This window comes from Pinus tabuliformis, chromosome 2_2 (genome assembly GCF_031772625.1).
Source record: "Pinus tabuliformis cultivar Carrire ecotype Pingquan chromosome 2_2, CPIR1, whole genome shotgun sequence".
In the NCBI taxonomy this organism is placed as follows: Eukaryota; Viridiplantae; Streptophyta; class Pinopsida; order Pinales; family Pinaceae; genus Pinus; species Pinus tabuliformis.
In genome coordinates, this window is record NC_142300.1 from 1,275,183,651 (window position 1) to 1,275,204,542 (window position 20,892).

The following is a 20,892-nucleotide window of genomic DNA, read 5'->3' on the forward strand; positions in this document are numbered from 1 at the left end:
GGGAAGACTGCATTTTCTTTTCATACTTTTACTAAATAGTTCTTTAAAATATACGAGTTGTGAAGCTCCTATATATGAAGTATGCCTTCCACAGCAGGAAAGATAACTTTCAAGTCATGAGCTACCTAAATCAGACGTCCATTTTGCTATCAATTTTCAACTAAGACCACTCCTTTCCCTATAACTAAGAGGAAATTTAAGGAACAATTTGAATGAGCAAAAGGAACATCCCTTGTGAAACATTTTTGCATTAGAAAATTATTTCCCACAAGGTTGCTCCCCACTTCTCCAATATGGGGATACAAATTTTGAACAGTCAAATTCCCACAAGGTCGGTACCACTTCTCCAACATGGGAATACAATTTATGAACGGTCCGAAAAGAAATTGAAAACGTTAGGATCCAAATAATATAAACGTTATTTAAGACAACATACAATTTACAGGAAAGAAAGGAAAATGTCCCTCGGTGATTATAATTTACGAATTGCTAGGGTGGACTTTCAACCAGATCATCTCTCAAATAAGTGAATTGATATCACCAGTCTTGAACACAGACGAGATGCCCAAAGGGACTCCTTGCTGATCATCATTATTTCTATTCGGGTCCAAAGGAGGCAATGCACAACACTCAGCAAAAGTCCCACCATCATAGGTGTACGCATAAGGCAAGGCAGTTACAATCTTCAAATTATAAGTTTTAGGTAAGACAACAAACAATACATAGTCAGCACCGAAAATTTGTAAATGAATTACTAGTGACAGAAAGAAACCTACCCCTAAGTAGTAACAAGGATCTACAAGATATCAGGAAATCTCCATATGAAGGTAAAAACCAAACCTGAAGTTGCAACATCTCCATCTCTGAAAACCCAGCTAGGTGGGCAATAATACAACGAAGAACATTCCCGTGAGCCACAATTAGCACATTCCGATGCTCTTGTAACCTTGGGATTATTGTCGACTTGAAAAATCTAACAGATCTTGCTGCAGTATCCTAAATGGAAAAGAAAAAAGTAGTTAATGGCGGAATGAAAATGCTAGATAAGAATTCTGAATAAGTGGTCTAAACCTCTATTTGTATAATTGTATCCAACCTTCAAGCTTTCTCCATGAGGAGGCCTTGTATCATAGCTCCTCCTCCACTTCATAACAGTCTCCTCTCCGAACTCTTTGGTGGCTGCTTCCTTGCTCAATCCCTGCAGATTAAGTTCTATATTATAAATTAGAACTACAACGGAACATCCTGCCCTTCCAGTAAAGGACTTTCAAATGCTCGTAAACTTAAGGTGTTTTACATAACACCTTTGTTTATTTCTGCATTATTCTACATACGCAGCAGAAATTTTTTGAAATATATATCTCTTTTGTAGGTAAAACTAATGTTGAACTATGTTTAAATGAGACCAAAGAATATGGATACACAGTATAATGTAAGGCAACATTCCTTATGGTTAACTTGCCCGAATTTTTTAGAGGTCAGAAAAAATTACACAATACAATGTCATGTCATCATAATTTTAATCTAATCTCTACAACGAGAAAAAATGAATGAAACTAAGTATGTGACATTTCGATACACAGCCAAATTCTAGAAAGCCAACAGGCCTGGGGCTACACCTGGAGATCGCCATAGCAACGTTCATTAAGAGCAGGATCTGCATAAACTGGAACCATGTGGCAGGAAGCATGTTTTAATGCCTTGGCAGCTGCATCTCGGAGCCGTAACCTATTTGCATCGCCAGTCTTCCCTCTCCCATGAAAGCCCCCTCTTACTATAACTGGCACCCGCTTGAATCTGCTCTGCTTCCCGACAGAACAAATAAATAAGTAGATCATCCAAATCTTGACATATAACCAAAAATGAACTGGTGCACTACAACTGGGAGTTTAAGTTTGTTTTACTCCAATTTACTGCTCTATCTTATGAAATACAGTGAACTAGGAAGGAAAAACAGAGCACTATAAGAAATTACTAAGACCTGAGTCATTGCAATAAGGGCTGTTTGTTTGGCTCGGACCAATCTACTGGTGAAAATAATGTCAAAATCAATTTCACTAACAGAACGACCACTAGCTAAAGCTTCCATGACTCCATTTTCTGTAAGGGGTATATCCACATCCCTGAAATAAAGATACTACTTCAAACAATGAAGCATTTAATATTTAAAGAAATATGCAGAATTACCAGTTTGAAAAAGATAAATATGTACACATATATGCTTAAAGGTTCATAAGAAAACAAACCCAGTGAAAAGCTTCAAGTCATTCCACATACTTTCACCTACAGAGCAAAAGACCAACACTGATTAGCAAAGCAACAACAAACACATTTTGGAATTTTTGTATATGTATCAAAATAGGATATGCATGTTGCTGTCAAAGATGTCAAACTATTACCTCACAGGAAATACATCAAAATAAAACCCAGAAATGAAAAGGCTTGCCTTGGGATTTACAAAAAGGCAGCACGTGAACAAAATTACATACACTCCGGAATAGGGCTACATAGTGCACGACCTTTCTAATCCCATTCCATGGAAAACAATAATTGCAACTACAAAAGAGGAGTTGTGTTATTGAATTAATTTGTATTTCATTTGTGTTACTTCTGCAAGTGTTTTCTATAGGATATAAGGCTCTCATATGACAAAAGCAGAGAAATTACCGTGGTGATTGTGTACTATATATACACACTCCCTTCAAAGATGCTTTGCCATCAAGGCATTTTATGAAAAAAGCTACATCTTCATTCTGGCCTACAATGTCTTCTCAATAACAATAGAGTCTTTTCTTTTCTTTTTGAAGAGCAGAGCATGCAGACGCATTTGCGTCAGAATTTCTGTTAAATGGGCCTTATTCATGTCATTCATTTGTATTCTTTCTTTGTCTGATTCTTTCTGCTTCAGTGAATAATTTGAGATGTAAATCAGAGAGGACTTACGGAGAGGAATCAAAAGAGGATAGTAAAATTTCCCACTGTGCCTATTTCCTGCTCTGTGAGTATTTGTAGATATTGATGATCTATTTGTACACAGAATTCCATTAACTGATCCAGATTGGATCATTTATTATTTGCCATCCATCATGATGCTTTCAGAGTGAAAAAAGTGAAGGAATAAGCTTACAGGACCATTTTAACCAGCAAGACCTAGTTTCACAAACTGGGGTCTGAAACCTTCCAGGGGTAGTTTTTGGCATCAAACAGCATTTTTTTTGGGGGTGGGGGGAGGACGGGTAAAACTTTGCCACTTAAGTACCGCACCTTTTTGTGCTATTCTACACCATAGTTTTAAAAACCAAAACTGGGAACCAACGCGGTTCACCTATCAAACTGGTTATTGAACTGGAACCAGTAAAACTGGACTGGTCAGATCTCAATGAAGCAGTCTTTAAAAAAACACATGAACTAATTAATTTTTAATGAAAAAATAATTAAGATTTAAAACCATGATTCCAAACCATTAGAGACTAAATATGCAAAGTTTGCTCATCTATATACCATGTAAGGAGGAATATATCAAAATGGCGCTGAGTGCAACAAATATTAGCAACAAAATACATAATCAACGAGGCTCTAAATGTCCTCTAGAGTCGAAAACCAATGCTACAAGCTACTGGGCCACTAGCCTACTACGAGTCTACATATCAGTGATCAACATGATGACTCCTCGTCAAACTCATCACCACTACTAGACATGGGATCATCAGCAGGAGCTACAATTACATCATTTGGCTCAGAGTCTAACAGAAGCACGACCTAACAGATGTGTGAGGCAAATGAGAGGGCAGGTGTAGTTTTATAGGGTTGGAGACGGTGTTTTTGGACAAAAATAGCTCCTAGTTTCCAAAAAACTATTCACAGCCAGCTAAAACTGTCATTCTGTGGGTATGCGACCCTAAACATGGTTGTTTAATGAACCAGCCAGGTTATGAGCGGACCGGCCAATTCATACCGGTTTATGCTAATTTGGTACCAAAACCAGCCGGTTCATGGCCAGTTTGGTATCAAACCAAAGTCATTGATCAGGTCAACCTCCGAGACTAATAAACCGACTGATTTAACAGAGTATCGATTCAATCTTACCAAGTTTTAAAACCATGTTCTATACACAGAAACCTTTCCAACAGTGCAAGAATCGCCTCAAACGGAGTCCATATGCAAAAGTTATGCTACTTGGAAGTTGACCTTGTTGTTTGACCACCATAATTCGAGAGGATGCCACATCAGCCCCCATTATTCATGGCAAATGGGCTATCCACATAATTATGATGAAGAAGACTCTAGAAGAGTCCATATTGTGGCTCTAGTTAAGAGTTGAAGGAGTCAAACTTAATCACTAGTAAGCTATCAGGGTGTGTTATAACCGGGCCACTAGGAAGAAAAAGGGGTTCAATTCTATTGCAGTGCATTTTGTTCCATAGTTGAGCAGAGTAGCCAAGAGTGGACAGAGAGAGACTAAACAGAGAGGATTTGTGCACTGTAGCAGCCCACAAGCCACAAGTCTCACTTCTTTGTGCTTGCATCCATTATCCATTCTTGGAAAGAGAGCATAGCAACCTCACCTTCTAGTTGGGTTTTCTCCCGAATGGGTTTCCCGGGTTATATCTTGTGTTAATTTGTGGTTTGTGAATTTTATTTCGTTGTTCTCTATTTTCTACATAATTATAATTTGCACACATATGCAATAAACAATAATTAACAGATTCAGAAATCTAAGGAGAAATAAACCCTCATAATGTAGATTTCGGATTTTAAACTTAATTTTATCAAATTTGTTGTGAAGAATTGTCTTGTGGAATATCCACGACAATTTACAAATCATACTAGTATCAGAGCAGGTTTCCTTGGGTATATTGTGGAGATTTGCAGGGAATCTAGATTGGTTAAGCCAAAAGTCACAAAACCCCTGTCATGGCCGACGAATCTGTAAATAACCCACAAAAGAGAGATTTGTGCAGTTGGAAGCACAAATCGTAGATATAAACTAGTAAGGTGAGCCTCTTCATGGTGGCCTTGACCAATAAGCTTGGGTTATTTAAAGAAAATGGAGATTCTGACATGGAGGTCGGATCATAGGGGAAATCGACAAATCAGGAAGAAATAGAGGGAATCTAAGAAAACTCCTTAAAAGGATCAACCCAGTTCAAGTCGTGTGAATCACTCACAGTCCCTATTCAAGATGGAAGCAAAGGTCGATATCATGTCGTATCAAGGTGAGATTGACGCTATATAGCTAAATCCCAATTTGCATTAATTAGAAATTTATTTTAGTGTTCATCATATAAAACATGGACAAAAGATTTCATTTGCTCTGCTAAAATTAGAGGGCCATGCCTTGACCAAGTGGGAAAGCCACATAGAAACCTTGAGGTTGGAGCTCCAGTGACTAAATATTGAGTTTTGTAGCTCAGAAGGTACTTTTAGTCTTGTGCCTTGACTAGAAGGACCTAGATTTGCCTCGTTAGGAGCTTCCATGCAACATACAAAATGTGCAAGTGAGTTGCACGCATGCGAATGTGTTACATGTGACATGCATGAGATGTGCATGTAAAGCAAGCTAAATTTATGACTTGTACTTGAGTTAAAGTAAAGAAAGCTAAAGATAGGCTAGTTAACTAATATAAAGTCACTTATCTTCAATTAACTTGACAAGCTACTTTTGGTCGTCAATCTTAGCTTAGGAAAGTTATAAATTGAGCCTAAAGTGAGGAGCTAAGACACAACAGCCGCACAAGATTGAGAGAGGTTTCTCAATGAGTGTGTGTTGGGTCCGAGAAGTGTGCAGAGAGGTTGTTGATCAGTTTTGTATTTTCTCAGTTGGCCATTGTCCTGTCCTCCAGGACAGGAGCTCAAGTAAGTTTTGTGATTAATTTATTAATGAAGAATTGTTGATTGGGCAAAAAATTGTTTATGTGTATGTGATTCAAATCAAGTAATTTTGCTTCCGATCAATATTTTTTGTTAAGAACTTAGCAGTGTATACGTTCAGTTAAGAATTATTGGGAACCGAATATCAAATGTTGGGTTTGGGAAATTCTAACATGGTCTCAGAGCACCAACTTTGAATCGATGTTGGAATTACAGGTGTCAAGGTTCATGTCAAATCATCAAAGCCAGGTTAGATGGGATCTAAGTCACAAGACACGTCCCTCAAGGTCTCGTGTCCCGTATTTCACATGTTGAACACAAAATAGGTCAAAAACAATTTTTTTCGTGTCCTCCAATCAAGACACGTGTTTTGGACGTAGCGAAAACGTGCCCTAACGTTTTTGGCTCTTAGGACACGTGTCCCACGAAAAGTGACATTTAAAGCTGCAACCTGGCTTTTTTTGGGTTTTTTTTGTCATTGTTCGCCGCTGAAATTGAATTTGTTGTGCAGTGTGAGGAATTTTGTTGGATGACTAATGAAATCGATCATGTTTTTGTCGACTTCTTGTCAAGTCCACGTCATACTCTTACTTTCCAACCTCACTAAGTTGTCTGTTGTCATGTCTTGGATCATTATTTTGTAATAGAATTTGATACGATTTTGTATTTACTTTATTATTTTTTAAAAGTTATTTTAATATAAAGGTTCAATGTACATGATTTTGTCGATGTCATCATTTGTCTTTGTTTTACTTATATTGTAACATACATATAGATTTTGCATTCATATCTGAATACATATGTATAAGCATATGTGTGAAAATTCTATCACTGCAGCAACTAATTTACTTTTCCTACTTATTTCATCATACGTTATTCATGAAATTACTTCAACGAACATTAAAAAAAATACTGTTGCAGATGCCAGATATCACATCGTAATGCAAAAACAAAAATATGCACACATTGACACAGTGATTTTGGACTAATGTCCCCGGAAAAACCCAATGTGGGAAAACCAGTGCAGCAAGGAAGGATTTTATTATTCAGCAACTTTCTTGTACAACAGGGTGCCAAACTAGCTTACCCACAGATAGACAAACTTCCAGCACTTTCCTAAACCCAGCGTAGGTCCTACTGACCTCTGCTACAGCTTGAAACCCTCTGCATCAGCCTATTGAGGCTTTGCGCAGCCTCTCTGGGCTTTTGCGTCACTCCTGCAGCCTCTATGTGGATGATGCAGGCCCTTCTGGCTCTACGCAGTCTCTGCTGCCTCTGCGTGGCTTCCTCTGGTTCTGCGTCTGCCTCTTCTGCGCTGATCTCTTGTCTCTCTGTTCCGTACTTGCTGCCTCCTAACTGCTCTCCAGGCCACTCATTCAATTTCTCAGCAAACACTGCTCCAGAAATTGAACTCACTAGTCTCCCTTAGTATGTTCTCCAAGTGCCCCTCAAGCCTCCTCTTATACTTTTTCTGTTGACATCTCAAGGACCAAGATTAAGTCCCTAATCAACAGCTAAGATTAGATCTGGCTTGATCCATGTCTTTTGGACCATTCTAGCACAGATTCATATTAATACACATTAATATTTTATTTTCCTAAGTTTAAACTTAGGGACTCCATTAAAAATATTAATTATTTTAATATCTCTTGATCTGTTTAGAATCTGCCCAAACCCTTTCTGGGTATTGGAGAATTCATGTGCCCCAACCTCTCCACCAAATTTCGTGGCTAGAGCACATCTGATGCTACCCCAAATCAACACTCCCTCTTAGCAAGGACTTTGCTCTAGTAATACTCCTCACTGAGTATTACTCTCATCATCCGGCATAGGTACCTGTGCTGATGCTAGGCCTCCTTGCCCAACATCCTCTGCACTGCTGCATCCTGTACCGCTGCCCATGGTTCTGCCACTGCCACTATTGTAGCTGTACGACAGCTCCCTCTGCATCCATGCTACTGCTAGTCCTTTCTCTCAGCACTGTATCTACACTGCACCTTCCTCTGCATCTGTGTTGTTGTTGGTCCTTTCTCCCAACACTGCATCTGCACTACAACTCCCACTGCATCTATGCTGTTGTTGGTCCTTTCTCCCAACACTGCATCTGCACTGCAACTCCCTCTTCATTCGTGCTACTAACACACTACTTTTAAAAGGGGTTCTTTACCATCCCCATCTTTTCCCTTAAGTAGTCAAATTTTGACTTTCCAAGGGCCTTGGTGAGGATACCTGCCACTTGTTCTCCTGTAGGAGTGTAGCTCAACTGTACAGCTCCACATTGGACACAATCTCTGACAAAGTGACACCGGATATCAATATGCTTTGACCTATCATGAAATACTGGATTCTCAGAGAGTTTGATGCAACTCTGATTATCACACATGATCCTGGTCGCCTCCATATTTCTTCTGAATAGGTTTACCAACAATTTTCTAAGCCATATGGCCTCACACGAAGTTGTGCTTACTACCATATATTCTGCCTCAGACGAGCTCAGAGCCACAGACTTTTGTTTCCTACTGCACCAGGAGGTTATTCCTGATCCAATGTTGAAACAGTACCCAGAGGTACTTTTCCGATCCACTGAACTTCCTGCCCAATCTGCATCAGTAAATCCACTCAATCTGATATCCTTCCCCTTGTTGTACAAGAGCCCATAATCAACTGTTCCCTGTAAATACCTGAGAACGTGCTTGGCTGCTGCCTAGTGAGCCCTCTTTGGTTCCACCATGAACTGACTGAGGGTGTTGACAGCGTAGCAAATATCTGGCCTGGTATTGACTAGATACATTAGGGACCCTATGAGTTGTCGGTATAGGGTGGGATCGACATCCTTGTCTTCTGATGCATCAATATTCTTCCAGTTGGTGATCATTGGCGTAGCCATAGGTCTACAATCTCCCATCCCGAACCTTTTCAGAATTTCTATAGCATACCTTCCTTGCCCAAGGAAGATTTCTCCTTTCTGCTGCCAAACTTCCAACCCTAGAAAATAGTGCATTCGTCCCAGATCCTTCATATCGAACTCTGTGGCTAGATTCTTCTTGCAGTCTTCAATGAGTCTAGATGATCCTGTCAGGAAGAGATCATCCACATATAATACTAAGATAAGTGGCTCGCTCTCTACGACCAGATAGTAGAGATTCGGATCCGTGTCACTCTTGACAAACCCCATCTTTTGCAAGTAGCCATCTATTCGACCATACCACGCTCTTGGTGCCTGCTTCAACCCATACAAGGCTTTCTTCAGTCTGCATACATGAGACTTCTTCTCATGAGTTTCAAAGCCCTCTGGTTGTTCAATGTATACTTCTTCTATTACCCCGTTCAAAAATGTCGTCTTGACATCCATCTGATGGATCTCCCATCCCATCTGGGCTGCAAGAGATATCACGGTCCTAATAGATGTATACCTGGCTATCGGGGCGAAGGTTTCCTCATAGTCAATCCCTTCCTTTTGAGCATACCCCTTAGCCACAAACCTGGCCTTGTATTTTTCAATACTGTCGTCAGTAGCGTATTTGATCTTGTAGATCCATCTTGGACCTACCACAGATCTGTCTTGAGGCCTTGACACCACCTCCCAGATATCGTTTACCATTATGGAGTTATACTCCACCATCGCATCTAGCTAGACCTGATGCTGAGCTGCCTCCTTGAAGCTGGCAGGCTCTCCATCCTGAGCTACTAACGCCTGATACCTGTGTCGCTGTTTTCACTCCCTTTTACTATTCCTTGGCTCTCCGATGAAGTTCTTTGCATCACACAGAATCTGACGAAACTCCCTACTGGTACTTCCTCTGCCAACAAGTGCTTTTGTTTGCTCCTCTTCCTCATCCTGAGAATCTTCCTGATCTGAGGAAGGATTCTTCACTTTCGTTGGTTGAAGAGGCATGACCAACGGATCCTCTTTCCATTGCTCCTTGGAAGGCATTTCGCGAGATCTTCTAAAAACTCTATCCTCCATGAACTTTACATCTCATCGTACTACTACCTTCCTGCTCCCTGGAAGATAGATCCTGTGTGCCTTAGCGTTCTCGCTTCCTGCCAGATACTCCTTTTCTGCAGTCTGATCCAGCTTCTTCCTCTTTTCTTCGGGTATGCGACAATATGCCAAACTCCCAAACATCCTGAAATCACTGACTTCAGGTGTCTTCCCAGTGAAGACTTTCTCTGAAATAATCTTGCCCAATGCCCAATGAGGAGTCCTGTTTTGAACATAGATAGTTGTGTTGCATGCTTTTTCCCACAGGAATTTTGGCATATCCTGATCATACAGCATGGCCCTAGCTGCTTCTACAATAGTCCTGTTTTTCCTTTCTGCCACCCCATTCTGCTCCAGATTGTAGGGAGTTGTCCACTCTCTTCTGATGCCCTCCTTAGCGCAATAATCAGTGAAGTCCTTATCGACATATTCTCCACCATTATCTGAGCGCAAGACTTTGATTTTCTTACCTATCAGATTCTCCACTAGAGCCTTGAACTCCTTGAATCGACAGAAAACCTCATCCTTGGTTTTCAAAAAATAGATCCAAGTTTTCCTCGAGTGGTCATCAATGAAGGTAAGGAAATACTCGGCACCACTGAGAGCTTTGACGGACATAGGTCCGCAGATATCTGAGTGTATCAATCCTAGTACACTCTTGGCCTTGTGGTTGCTCCTAGGAAATGCCGCCTTGGCATACTTTCCTAGAGCGCATCCCCTGCATACATCATCTCGTTTTGTACTCAAATCCAGAACTCCTATTACAGTGCTCCTGAGAATTCTCAGAGCTCCATGGTGCAAGTGACCCATCCTTCTGTGCCATAGTTCGTTCAAGTCTTTGTCCCCATGACTGCCTATTAGTGCCATTGGAGATTCTATTTGTAATTTGTACAACCGATTACTTTTGATCCCAATCTGCACTTTCTTTTTCTAGCTTGGGTGTTTGACGTATACCTTTTTCTTGATGAAGTAGACATCATAGCCCTTGCCTTGTAGTTGTGACACGGAAAGTAAGTTCATCCCCAATCCTAGCACATGCAGCACATTTGTGGCACAAAACCGCTCTCCCGATTCTGTCTGAAAAACTATGGTACCCTTTCCTACTGGAGTACACATTGCCTTGTTCCCCATGGTGATCTGAAAGTTCATCTTCTCTTCTCGATATTCTGAGAAACACTCCCTGATTCCCGTCATATGCCACGAGGCTCCACTGATTATATAGCATACTTCTGATGATGCAGCGCGAGTCATGCATGCCACTTCTTCTTCCAACCTGGAAGCCAACATAGAGAAATCAAAATCTCTCTCTCTTGTGCAATCTTCTGAAAATCTGCGTGAGTCCCCTGAGGTGGATGCCTCTACATCGTGGTCTCGACCCATAACTGATTTTCCCTTTCTGTCTCTGATTACTTGCTCTAATACCATGTGAAAATTCTATCACTGTAGCAACTGATTTACTTTCCCTACTTATTTCATCATAAGTTATTCAAGAAATTATTTCAACAAACATTAAAATAAATATTGTTGCAGATATCACATCGTAATGCAGAAACAAAAATATGCACACATCAACACAATTATTTTGGACTAATGTCCCCGGAAAAACCCAATGTGGGAAAACTGGTGCAACAAGGGAGGATTTTATTATTCAACAATTTTCTTGTACAACAGGGTGCCAAACTGGCTTACCCACAGATAGAGAAACTTCCAACACTTTCCTAAACCCAACGTAGGCCCTACTGACCTCTGCTACAGCCTGAAACCCTCTGCGTCAGCCTACTAAGGCTCTGCACAGCCTCTCTGGGCTTCTGCGTCACTCCTGCAGCCTCTGCGTGGATGACGTAGGCCCTTCTGGCTTTGCGCAGTCTCTGCTGCCTCTACGTGGCTTCCTCTGGTTCTACGCTACCTCTTCTGCGTTGATCTCCCGTCTCTCTGTTCTGTACTCGCTGCCTCATGACTGCTTTCCAGACCACTGGTTCAATTTCTCGCAAACCCCGCTCTAGAAATTGAATTGACTGGTCTGCCTCAGTGTGTTCTCCAAGTGCCCCTCAAGCCTCCTCTTATACTTTTTCTGTTGACATCTCAACGGCCGAGATTAAGTCCCTAATCAACAGCTAAGATTAGATCTGGCTTGATCTATGTCTTTTGGACCATTCTAACACAGATTCATATTAATACACATTAATATTTTATTTTCCCTAAGTCTATTAAAAATATTAATTATTTTAATATCTCCTGATCTGTTTAGAATCTACTCAAACCCTTTCTGGGTATTGGAGATCTCATGTTCCCCAACCTCTCCACCAAATTTCGTGGCTAGAGCACATCCAATGCTACCCCAAATCAACAATATCTCTGAATGTGTATGTGCGTATGTGTTTGTAGATGTAAAGCACTCCTGAGTTCTTCAGAAATTAAAGTGGGAAAAATCAATGGTTCTCCATAGTGACTCTATGGAAAATCCATCTGGATTCCACAGGAGTGACAATTGTTCATAATACTAACTGTCTATGACTTGTATATCCTCACGAAAATTTAATATCTAATTTCAAATTGTTGCATCAAAAGAAACCCCTGGAAAAGCAAGCGAACAATTTCAAAAAAAATCACCATACATCATGTGATGAATCTACTTATATCTAACAAATTCACCATTCTAGTGTCTATCCATTATGTTATTTAGTATTGATGTACTTCTATCTACTCATTTTCATGAAATTATTTTCACTCTCTTTCCTGAAACAGAGAGATGCTAGTATTTTTCTAGATTTTGCTACTTGTAAAACTGGGAGCACTATTTCGTGTCCCATTATTATTGTTTTCAGCAAAAACAAGCAAAATGATATATGAAAAGAACAGCGGAAAAGAATCTCAACCAACATGATGTCATCATAAGGCAACAAGTTCAATAGAGTAGATTATTGATAGTTGTTTATAAGGCAACAGTTCAAGAGAGTAGATTATTGATAGTTGTCTATGAGAAGAACAAGCTACTAATTGTTAGAGTCTGTCAACTAGAAGATATCTTTTCTTCTAGATGAATGCATATTTTCCTACTAAATACTAAATAGATATCATCATGATTCATATCTGTAGATGTTCTAATTTCTAAAAAAGATGGATCAGGCACTATATTTCAGTGTTTTTTAATATATATATATTGTGTCCCTTGTGTCCTATTTCTGGGGTCGATGTGTCTTGTGTCGAATACTTGTATTTATGTGTCCTCCGTGTCTTCATGTCATGTGACTTATGTTGGGATCATAAAAACCACAATTTTTTACAGGTGGCGAGTTTTTTTTTCCGCGCTGAGGAATTTTTTATGGGCAATTTTTTTTGAGTGAAAGAAATGAAAAAAAACAAAATAAACAAAAAGAGGGAGGGACCCCACATTGGTTGTCCAACAACCCACCAGTCGCCGCCAATAGTCGCCAAGGCAGCCGCCATTAGGGCAATCGGCAAGCCACCACTATGACCAGAACAACGAACCAACCGCAGGACAGGTGAAGTTGATACGAGAGTCGAGCCACAAACAACCCCGAGCTAGGAAACGCAGAGTTTTCACGGATCAGGTGAAGAAAATAAGTTGTTGACCAACCTGGCAAGTGCAACAGCTTTCCATCATGAGAAATGGTCAAAGGTGGCAAGACAGGATGGTGGAGCACAGAGACAAGTCGTGGGTGCATCAATCGGGTCAAAAAGAGTGTAAATGGTAGTTGCAGAGATCGAGGTAGATTAGACAGCCGACAGAGGGCTAAGACACAACCAGAAAAATCAGCACCATAACACAGAAATTCTAGAACAATGAGAACATTGAAAACATAGGTGTTGAGTGTTGAGTCAGCCAACAAACGATTGACTGCAGTCAAGCTAGAGAAGGGTAGACCATCAAGACTACGCACAGACTGAGAGACAACAAACGCGCAGGCAAAATATTGGGCTACTTTAGTAGACAGGACACACCATTGAGGAGTAACGTGCCTATAGAGGATGCAGTCGTAGCTAACAAACCCAATAGGCAGTGAAACAAACCCATAAGGTGTTGTAGGGACAACTAGTTGAGTCAACTTTGTATTTGTGGTAGAGTAGGATGACAGTTGATAGCTACTAAATAGCTAATCCAAGCACGGATCAGGCACAGGAGGGGGCGAGCACTGCTGCTATGGACAGCGAGTCGCCATGTCATGACAAGAAGAGACAAGATTGTGTTAAGTAGTTGGTATACGTAGATAATGTTAGCACTAAGGGACCAGGTTGTGGTCAAGGTCTACATAAACACTAATGACACAAGTTGGTCTATGCAAGGCGGCCTACAGTGCGATTGTGGGAGGTTGAGCAGTTGTAGAGAGCGTGAGGTGTGTCACAAGTTGATAAATAAGAGGCGGCAGGATTGTCATCAAACAACATCCAGGGATGGTTGCAGGGGATTGTGTCGTGAGCAAGATGCAATGCTGGGCATGATCAAAGAAACTACGAGTTGCATTGACCAGCAAGAGTTGTTGCGCAGGGGATTTGCCAAGACAGGCATAGGTCGATAGTCGTTGACAAAGTTGGCAGTAGCTAGTGGCAGGTACGAAGGACAATACCAGCAGTCAATAGGATTGGCGAAGGTCAACCCTCAGAGGGAGAGAGGGAGACCATATTGATCGAGGGATTGGTAGCAAAATTCGTGGGTGTCTCAAAGGACCGAGATAGACCCACAGCCATGCTAGGACTTAGCATTGGATCAAGGATAGAGTACAGTAGAGCGTCCAATCACATGACGGAGATGAGGTCATTGTTTGACAGTATTTCAAAGATAGGCTCAAATTGCAGTGTGTTTAGTGGGACTAGTACCATGCATGCAGTGAAGGGGGTTGGATGTGTCAGATTCCAGCTAGAGTCAGGAGGATTTTTGGAGGTGACAGGGATGTTATTTGTTCCAGGGTTGATGGTACACGTGCTCTCAGTATCAACCTTGGAGGATGTTGGATATAGAGTTTTGTTCTGAGATGGACAGGTGCTTCTATATTCAAAGGGAGCGACCTTGGATGTAGCTGTAGTGCTTGGCATTAGACAAACACAGGAATACAGGTTGTTGGGACACAATGTGAGTATATCTGAGGGGATCTTGGATACAAGAATAATGTCAGTTGCTAAGATGGAGCAAATGGCAAGGAAGAGTGATTCTCCGGCTACTGTTAGGAGCCTCAACTGGTATGATATGACAATGTTAGGCACTCGGGAGCAAGATCTTTGGAGGATGGTTGGAAGGAACATGTCTTCAAATCAGATTATGAAGCAGGTAGCAGGGAAGTCTTCTAGTTCAAAGGGAGCAACTACAACAATGGTTGACGTGGTGGTGTTGGAGACAGATCCAGGTGGAGGAGGTTCTTTCATAAATACCTCCCTCGTTAACACAGAGTGTTGAGTTTTGTAGCTCAGAAGGTACTTCTAGTCTTGTGTCTTGACTAGAAGGACCTTAATTTGCCTCATTAGGAGCTTGCATGCGACATTCAGAGTGTGCAAGTGAGTTGCACGCCTAAAAATGTGTTATATGTTACATGCATGACATGTGCATGTAAAGCAAGCTAAATTTATGACTTGTACTTGAGTTAAAGAAGAAAAAGCTAAAGATAGGATAGTTAACAAAAGTAAAGTACACGTGTTCTCAGTATCAACCTTGGAGGATGTTGGATATACAGTTTTGTTATGAGATGGACAAGTGCTTCTAAATTCAGAGGGATTGATCTAATGTAGTTGTAGTGCTTGGCATCAGACAGGGGCAGGGATACAGGTTGTTGGGACACAATGTGAGTATATCTGAGGGGATCTTGGATACAGGAACAATGTCAGTTGCTAAGAGGGAGCAGGTGGCAAGGAAGAGTGATTCTTTGGGTACTGCCAAGAGCCTCAGCTGATATGATATGACATTGTTAGGCACTCGAGAGCAAGATCTTAGGAGCATGTTTGGAAGGAACAAGTCTTCAAATCAGATTCTGAAGCAGGTAGCAGGGAAGTCTTCTAGTTCAAAGGGAGCAGCTACAACAGTGGATGACATGGTGGTGTTGGAGACAAATATAGGTGGAGGAGGTTCTTCTAGAAGTACCTCCCTCACTAAGAGGGAGTGTTGAGTTTTGTAGCTCAGAATGTACTTCTAGTCTTGTGTTGTGACTAGAACGACCTTAATTTGCCTCATTAGGAGCTTGCATGCAACATGCAGAGTGTGCAAGTGAGTTGCACACATGCAAATGTGTTACATGTGACATGCATGAGATATGCATGTAAAGCAAGCTAAATTTATGACTTGCACTTGAGTTAAAGTAGAGAAAGCTAGATACGATAGTTAACTAGAGTAAAGTCACTTATCTTCAATTAACTTAATGAACTAATTGTGGTCGTCAATCTTAGCTTAGGAAAGTTATAAAATTGAGCCTAAAGTGAGGAGCTAAGACACAACAATAGCACAAGATTGAGAGATGTTTCTCAATGCGTGTTGGGTCCAAGAGAGTGTAGAGAGGTTGGTGATCGATTTTGTATTTTCTCAGTTGGGCCATTATCCCAGGACGGGAGCCCAAGTAAGTTTTGTGATTAATTTATTAATGAAGAACTATTGGTTGTCCAAAAATCTATTTATGTGTATGTGATTCAGATCAAGTAATTTTGCTTCCGCTAAATTGTTTTGGTTAGGAACTTAGTCGTGTATTCATTATGTTGATAATTCCTGGGAACCAAATACCGAGTATTAGGTTCTTGAAATTCTAACACTAAATGGGAGGATTTCAAAACCCTCATAAAGTCACAATTTTACCCTATTGGGTATGTAGAGGACCAATGGATCTGGCAGCATTACTTCAAGTAGAAACAGGGGCAAAATGTATAGGAGGAGTACACCAAAGAATTTAGAAAGACGATCATAATAATGGATATCTCCCTAAAGAACCCAGACGTACTTCTCAAGTATCTAGGGGGTCTACACAGCCATCTACGGAAGTAAGTGACATTGTTCAAACCGAAATTAGTGGACAAGGCTTGCATACAAGCACAATACCTGGAGAACAGAGACCAAAATAAAGGGCAATCAAGTGGGTCAAAGCAAAAGCATCATGATGCTTCTAAGGAAGGGAAGAAGAAGTGGAAAGGAGGAAAAGATAAAAAGACAGCAACCACAATGTACCAATGCAAAATCCGAGTAACCACTATAACAATGACGATCATAGAGAGAAGTGTTGGAAGTGGCATCCAAAGATTAACCCAAAGAACAGAAAGAAAGAGGCAAAAAAGAAGAACCTCGTGACCACTGATTCAAGCAACCATTTTAAAAACAACTCGCACATGGACGAGAAGATCATCTGTACATCAGTGCAGAAGAATATGAATTTCAGTACCCTTCGACAACAGGGAAAGAATGAAAGATTAGACTCTTCCATATAAAAATACAAGTCAAGAAGATAAAGATTGATGCTCTATTCGACTCAGGATCACAAGTGAATCTCATTGCAGTAAATCTAGTCAACAAATTGGGATTGGAAGTTCATGATCATCCAATCCCATATCCATTGGGATGGGTAAATAAGGATGCGGAAATAAAACCAACCAAACGATGCAAAATCAAATTTGCTATCAATGTTGATTTTATTAATGAAGTAGAAATAGATGTAGTTCCCCTTGATGTATGTGGAATGGTGTTTCGAAATCACTATATGTAAATGCAAGATGTAATCTTCATGCCATGAACCAACCAATACCACCTCATCAAGGATGGAAAATCCTTCACTGTCAACGCGCACAAGCGAAAGTCCAAAATTTCACTGGTGAGTGCCAACAAAGCCAAGAAATTGATCAATACTAATAGGAAGTGTGTTGTTTTTAAGAGAAAACCAATTTGTATAAGAGTCAATGAGAGTAAAGTCATCCCTGAAGGGGTGTACTAAGAAACAAAATAGCAACTAGAAGAGTTGCTACAAGAATACAGGGATGTGTTCCAGGGGCTTAAAGGGATACCACCCAAGAAGGAAGTGGAGCACAAGATCCAGTTGTTGTTGGACTCCCCATTGCCAAACATTGGATTGTGCAGGGTCTATTATAGAAACAAGTGAAGTGAAGAAGCAATTGCAGTAGCTATGGAACAAGGTGTCATTCAACCTCACCATGTGGGTCACCCATCATCATTGATCCAAATAAGGATGGGACTTGGCGAATGTGTATCAAATTTCAATTATAAGGCGTCAAACAAAATTACGCTCAAGAATAGGTACCCCCCACCCAGAATAGATGATCTATTGGATCAATTGTAGCAAGAAAATGCTTCACGAAGCTGAACTTAAAGTCTAGATGTCACCAGGTTCAAGTCAGAGAAGAAAATACCTGGAATATCATCTTCAAAACCAGGCAAGGTTTGTATGAGTGGTTAGTCATCTCATTTGGCCTGTGCAATGCACCAGCGTCATTTATGAGGTTAATGAATGATATTGCACTATTTATACATTCAATTATTATTGTCTATTTGGATGATATACAGGTATATAGTGCTAACTAGAAGGAGTTCATCTCACATTTGACGCAGGTGCTAGAGACATTAAAGAAGCATTAGCTGCTAGCAAATTTCAAGAAGTGTGAGTTTGCACAGTAATCTTTGGTGTATCTGGGGTATGTGATAGGTAGAGGAGAGTTGAAGATAAATCTTGCCAAGATGGAGACCATCATGAAGTGGTTGGTACCTACTAATGTTTCTGAGGTTAGGATTTTCAATGGGGCAACACAGTACCTGAGCAAATTCATAGCCTCATTTTCAACAGTAGCAACACCACTCTACGCCATAACAATGAGTGGCAAAAGTTTTCAGTAGGGAAAGGGTCAACAGAGGGCCTTTGAGGATTTAAAGAAGATCAGTCAAGCACCAATTCTAGCATTATCAAACTTGCAGCAGCCCTTCAAAATGGAGACAAATGTGAGTGGGTATGTTATAGGTGTTGAATTTTCTATAATATGCATAATAGAAACCAATATTTTGATCTGATAATTACTACCTAATGATGTTTAACAATTTATCTTTATGTCACTGATATCATTTAGCAATTATACACAGAAAATCTTATAGCAGTAATGCAGCAAAAATAATAAGATCATAAAGAGACAGCAATGCACAATAGAAACAACAAATTTTCCCTAGGAAACCCAAACTTGGGAGAAAACCCAACAACTCTTCTTCTAGGAGAAATTATTCTTCAACAAGGTTTACAATTCTAAATTGTCTAGAAATCTGGCCAAAAACCAAGTCCAAACTTCAATCAACTCGTCTTCCCTCTGCTCCCATGTGTGTCTTCTATAGAAAAGGGATGATCATACGAATTGGTCAAATGAAGATGTCACATTGTATTTATATATAGAAGTCGAATGGGTGCATTTACCCCAAGGGACATGTCCCTTCATGAGCTAGGTCGACTTGTCCATTTTGAGTCTTCATGAAGCCCAATAAAAAATTGAATTTTTATTTTTACTTTCATAAATCTTTTAGGCCGACTTAGGAGGCCTTTTGGCGTGCGGGAATACCTCCCAATGCTACACAAAAATCAAAACTCCCTCTTAGCGAGAGAGGTATTCTTCTTGGCTGCAACAAATTTCCCCTTAGCTGAAATTTCTCCTTCATAAGAAAAGTTCATGAGCTTCCTATGTTGATGCATGTCTATAAATCACTCCAACCTAAAGTGGGCAATGTGAGTATCCAGGGCCCTTTACCTCTAGCCAAAGTCCTTTATGGCTCCTCAAGTAAATGTATCAATCTCCTCTAGTCAAAGTCCTTTAGGACCTAGCCAAGTCCTTTTGGCTTCTCAGGAGAGAACCTGCCATTGGACCATTCACCTTCAGCCAAAATCCTTTATGGCTTCTCAAGTGAATTACATATATCTCCTCTGGTCAAAGTCCTTTATGACTTAGGCAAGTCCTTCTGGCTTCTTAGGAGAAGATTTGTCGAATCCTGTAATTGCCCCGACCATTCACCTCTGGTCAAAGTCCTTTATGACCCATCCAAGTCCTTTTGGCTTCGTGCATGTATCCATCTCCCCTGGTCAAAGTCCCTTATGACCCAACGAAATTCCTTTATGGCTTCAAGAGATGGTCTTCCCAATCCTGCAAAGACATCATCACTCCCTCTCAATGAGGGAAACATTTTACATCACGCCAAGCTTGTCTCTAAAGTATACAAACTTTGCCCTAGAAAGAGGCTTGGTGAGAATGTCAACAATCTACTCATCTGTAAATATGTATTGGAGCTCCACTGCTCCTCTTTGCACCATGTCTCGAATGAAGTGATATTTGATCTTTGCTTGATCAAATAGCCCTGCAAGTAGCTTTCAAAGCCACATTGCTTCCTGACTTGCGGCAATGGCTATGATATACTTTGCCTCTATTGTACTAAGTAGCACAAAAGTATGCTTCTTACTAAACCACGATATCATAGTCGATCCAAAGCTTAAGTAGCACCCTGATGTGCTCTTTCTGTCCTCTGCGCTCCCAGCCCAAACTGAATCTATATATCCCTATAACTTCACTTCACCACCTGAGACACATCTCAAACCATATCCAACTGTACCACGCAGGTACCTTTACAAATTCTTTGTTGCAACCCAATGTACATGCCTCAACTCAACCATAGATTGGCTTAGGGTGCTCACTACAAAGCAAATATTCAGCCTAGTGTTTTCCAGGTACATCAAGGATCCAATCAACTGCAAGTAAATCATGAGATCCACCAAATCTGAATCTCCACTCCCAAGAAATAGTGTATTTGGCCAAAATCCTTCATTTCAATCTTCTCCAAGGCCAACTCTCTCTAACACTGATACATGGCTTTCTGTGGTAATCTTGGTTACTCCCTCTGTCATGGAAGCAAATCCTCCTACCACTATTGCTCCCTCTATCATTTAAGCAATTCCTTTTGCTATTGCTACTTACTCTGTCATGTAAGCAAGTCCTTCTGCTATTTGACATGGTCTCCTCAAAGAAGGCATATTGCTCCTAGAGACCTTCTGTCTCTGAGCATTTTGACAATCTCAACC

The 20,892-nt window shown here is 40.6% G+C and overlaps 1 protein-coding gene across 2 annotated transcripts in view; it reads right to left on the reverse strand.

The window, feature by feature from the left end:
* Window positions 1–213: 213 nt before the first annotated feature.
* Window positions 214–20,892, reverse strand: part of LOC149198129 (uncharacterized) — a 38,700-nt gene continuing 18,021 nt past the window's right edge. For both annotated transcript variants that reach the window (XM_089406111.1, XM_089406110.1), the window contains 6 exons: window positions 2,247–2,283; window positions 1,982–2,123; window positions 1,620–1,802; window positions 1,097–1,198; window positions 841–996; window positions 214–683 (listed from right to left, as the gene is read on the reverse strand). In XM_089406111.1, coding sequence (XP_089262237.1) covers window positions 519–683; window positions 841–996; window positions 1,097–1,198; window positions 1,620–1,802; window positions 1,982–2,123; window positions 2,247–2,283 — 785 coding nt within the window. In that variant the 3' untranslated portion in view covers window positions 214–518. The remainder of the gene's footprint in view (window positions 684–840; window positions 997–1,096; window positions 1,199–1,619; window positions 1,803–1,981; window positions 2,124–2,246; window positions 2,284–20,892) is intronic.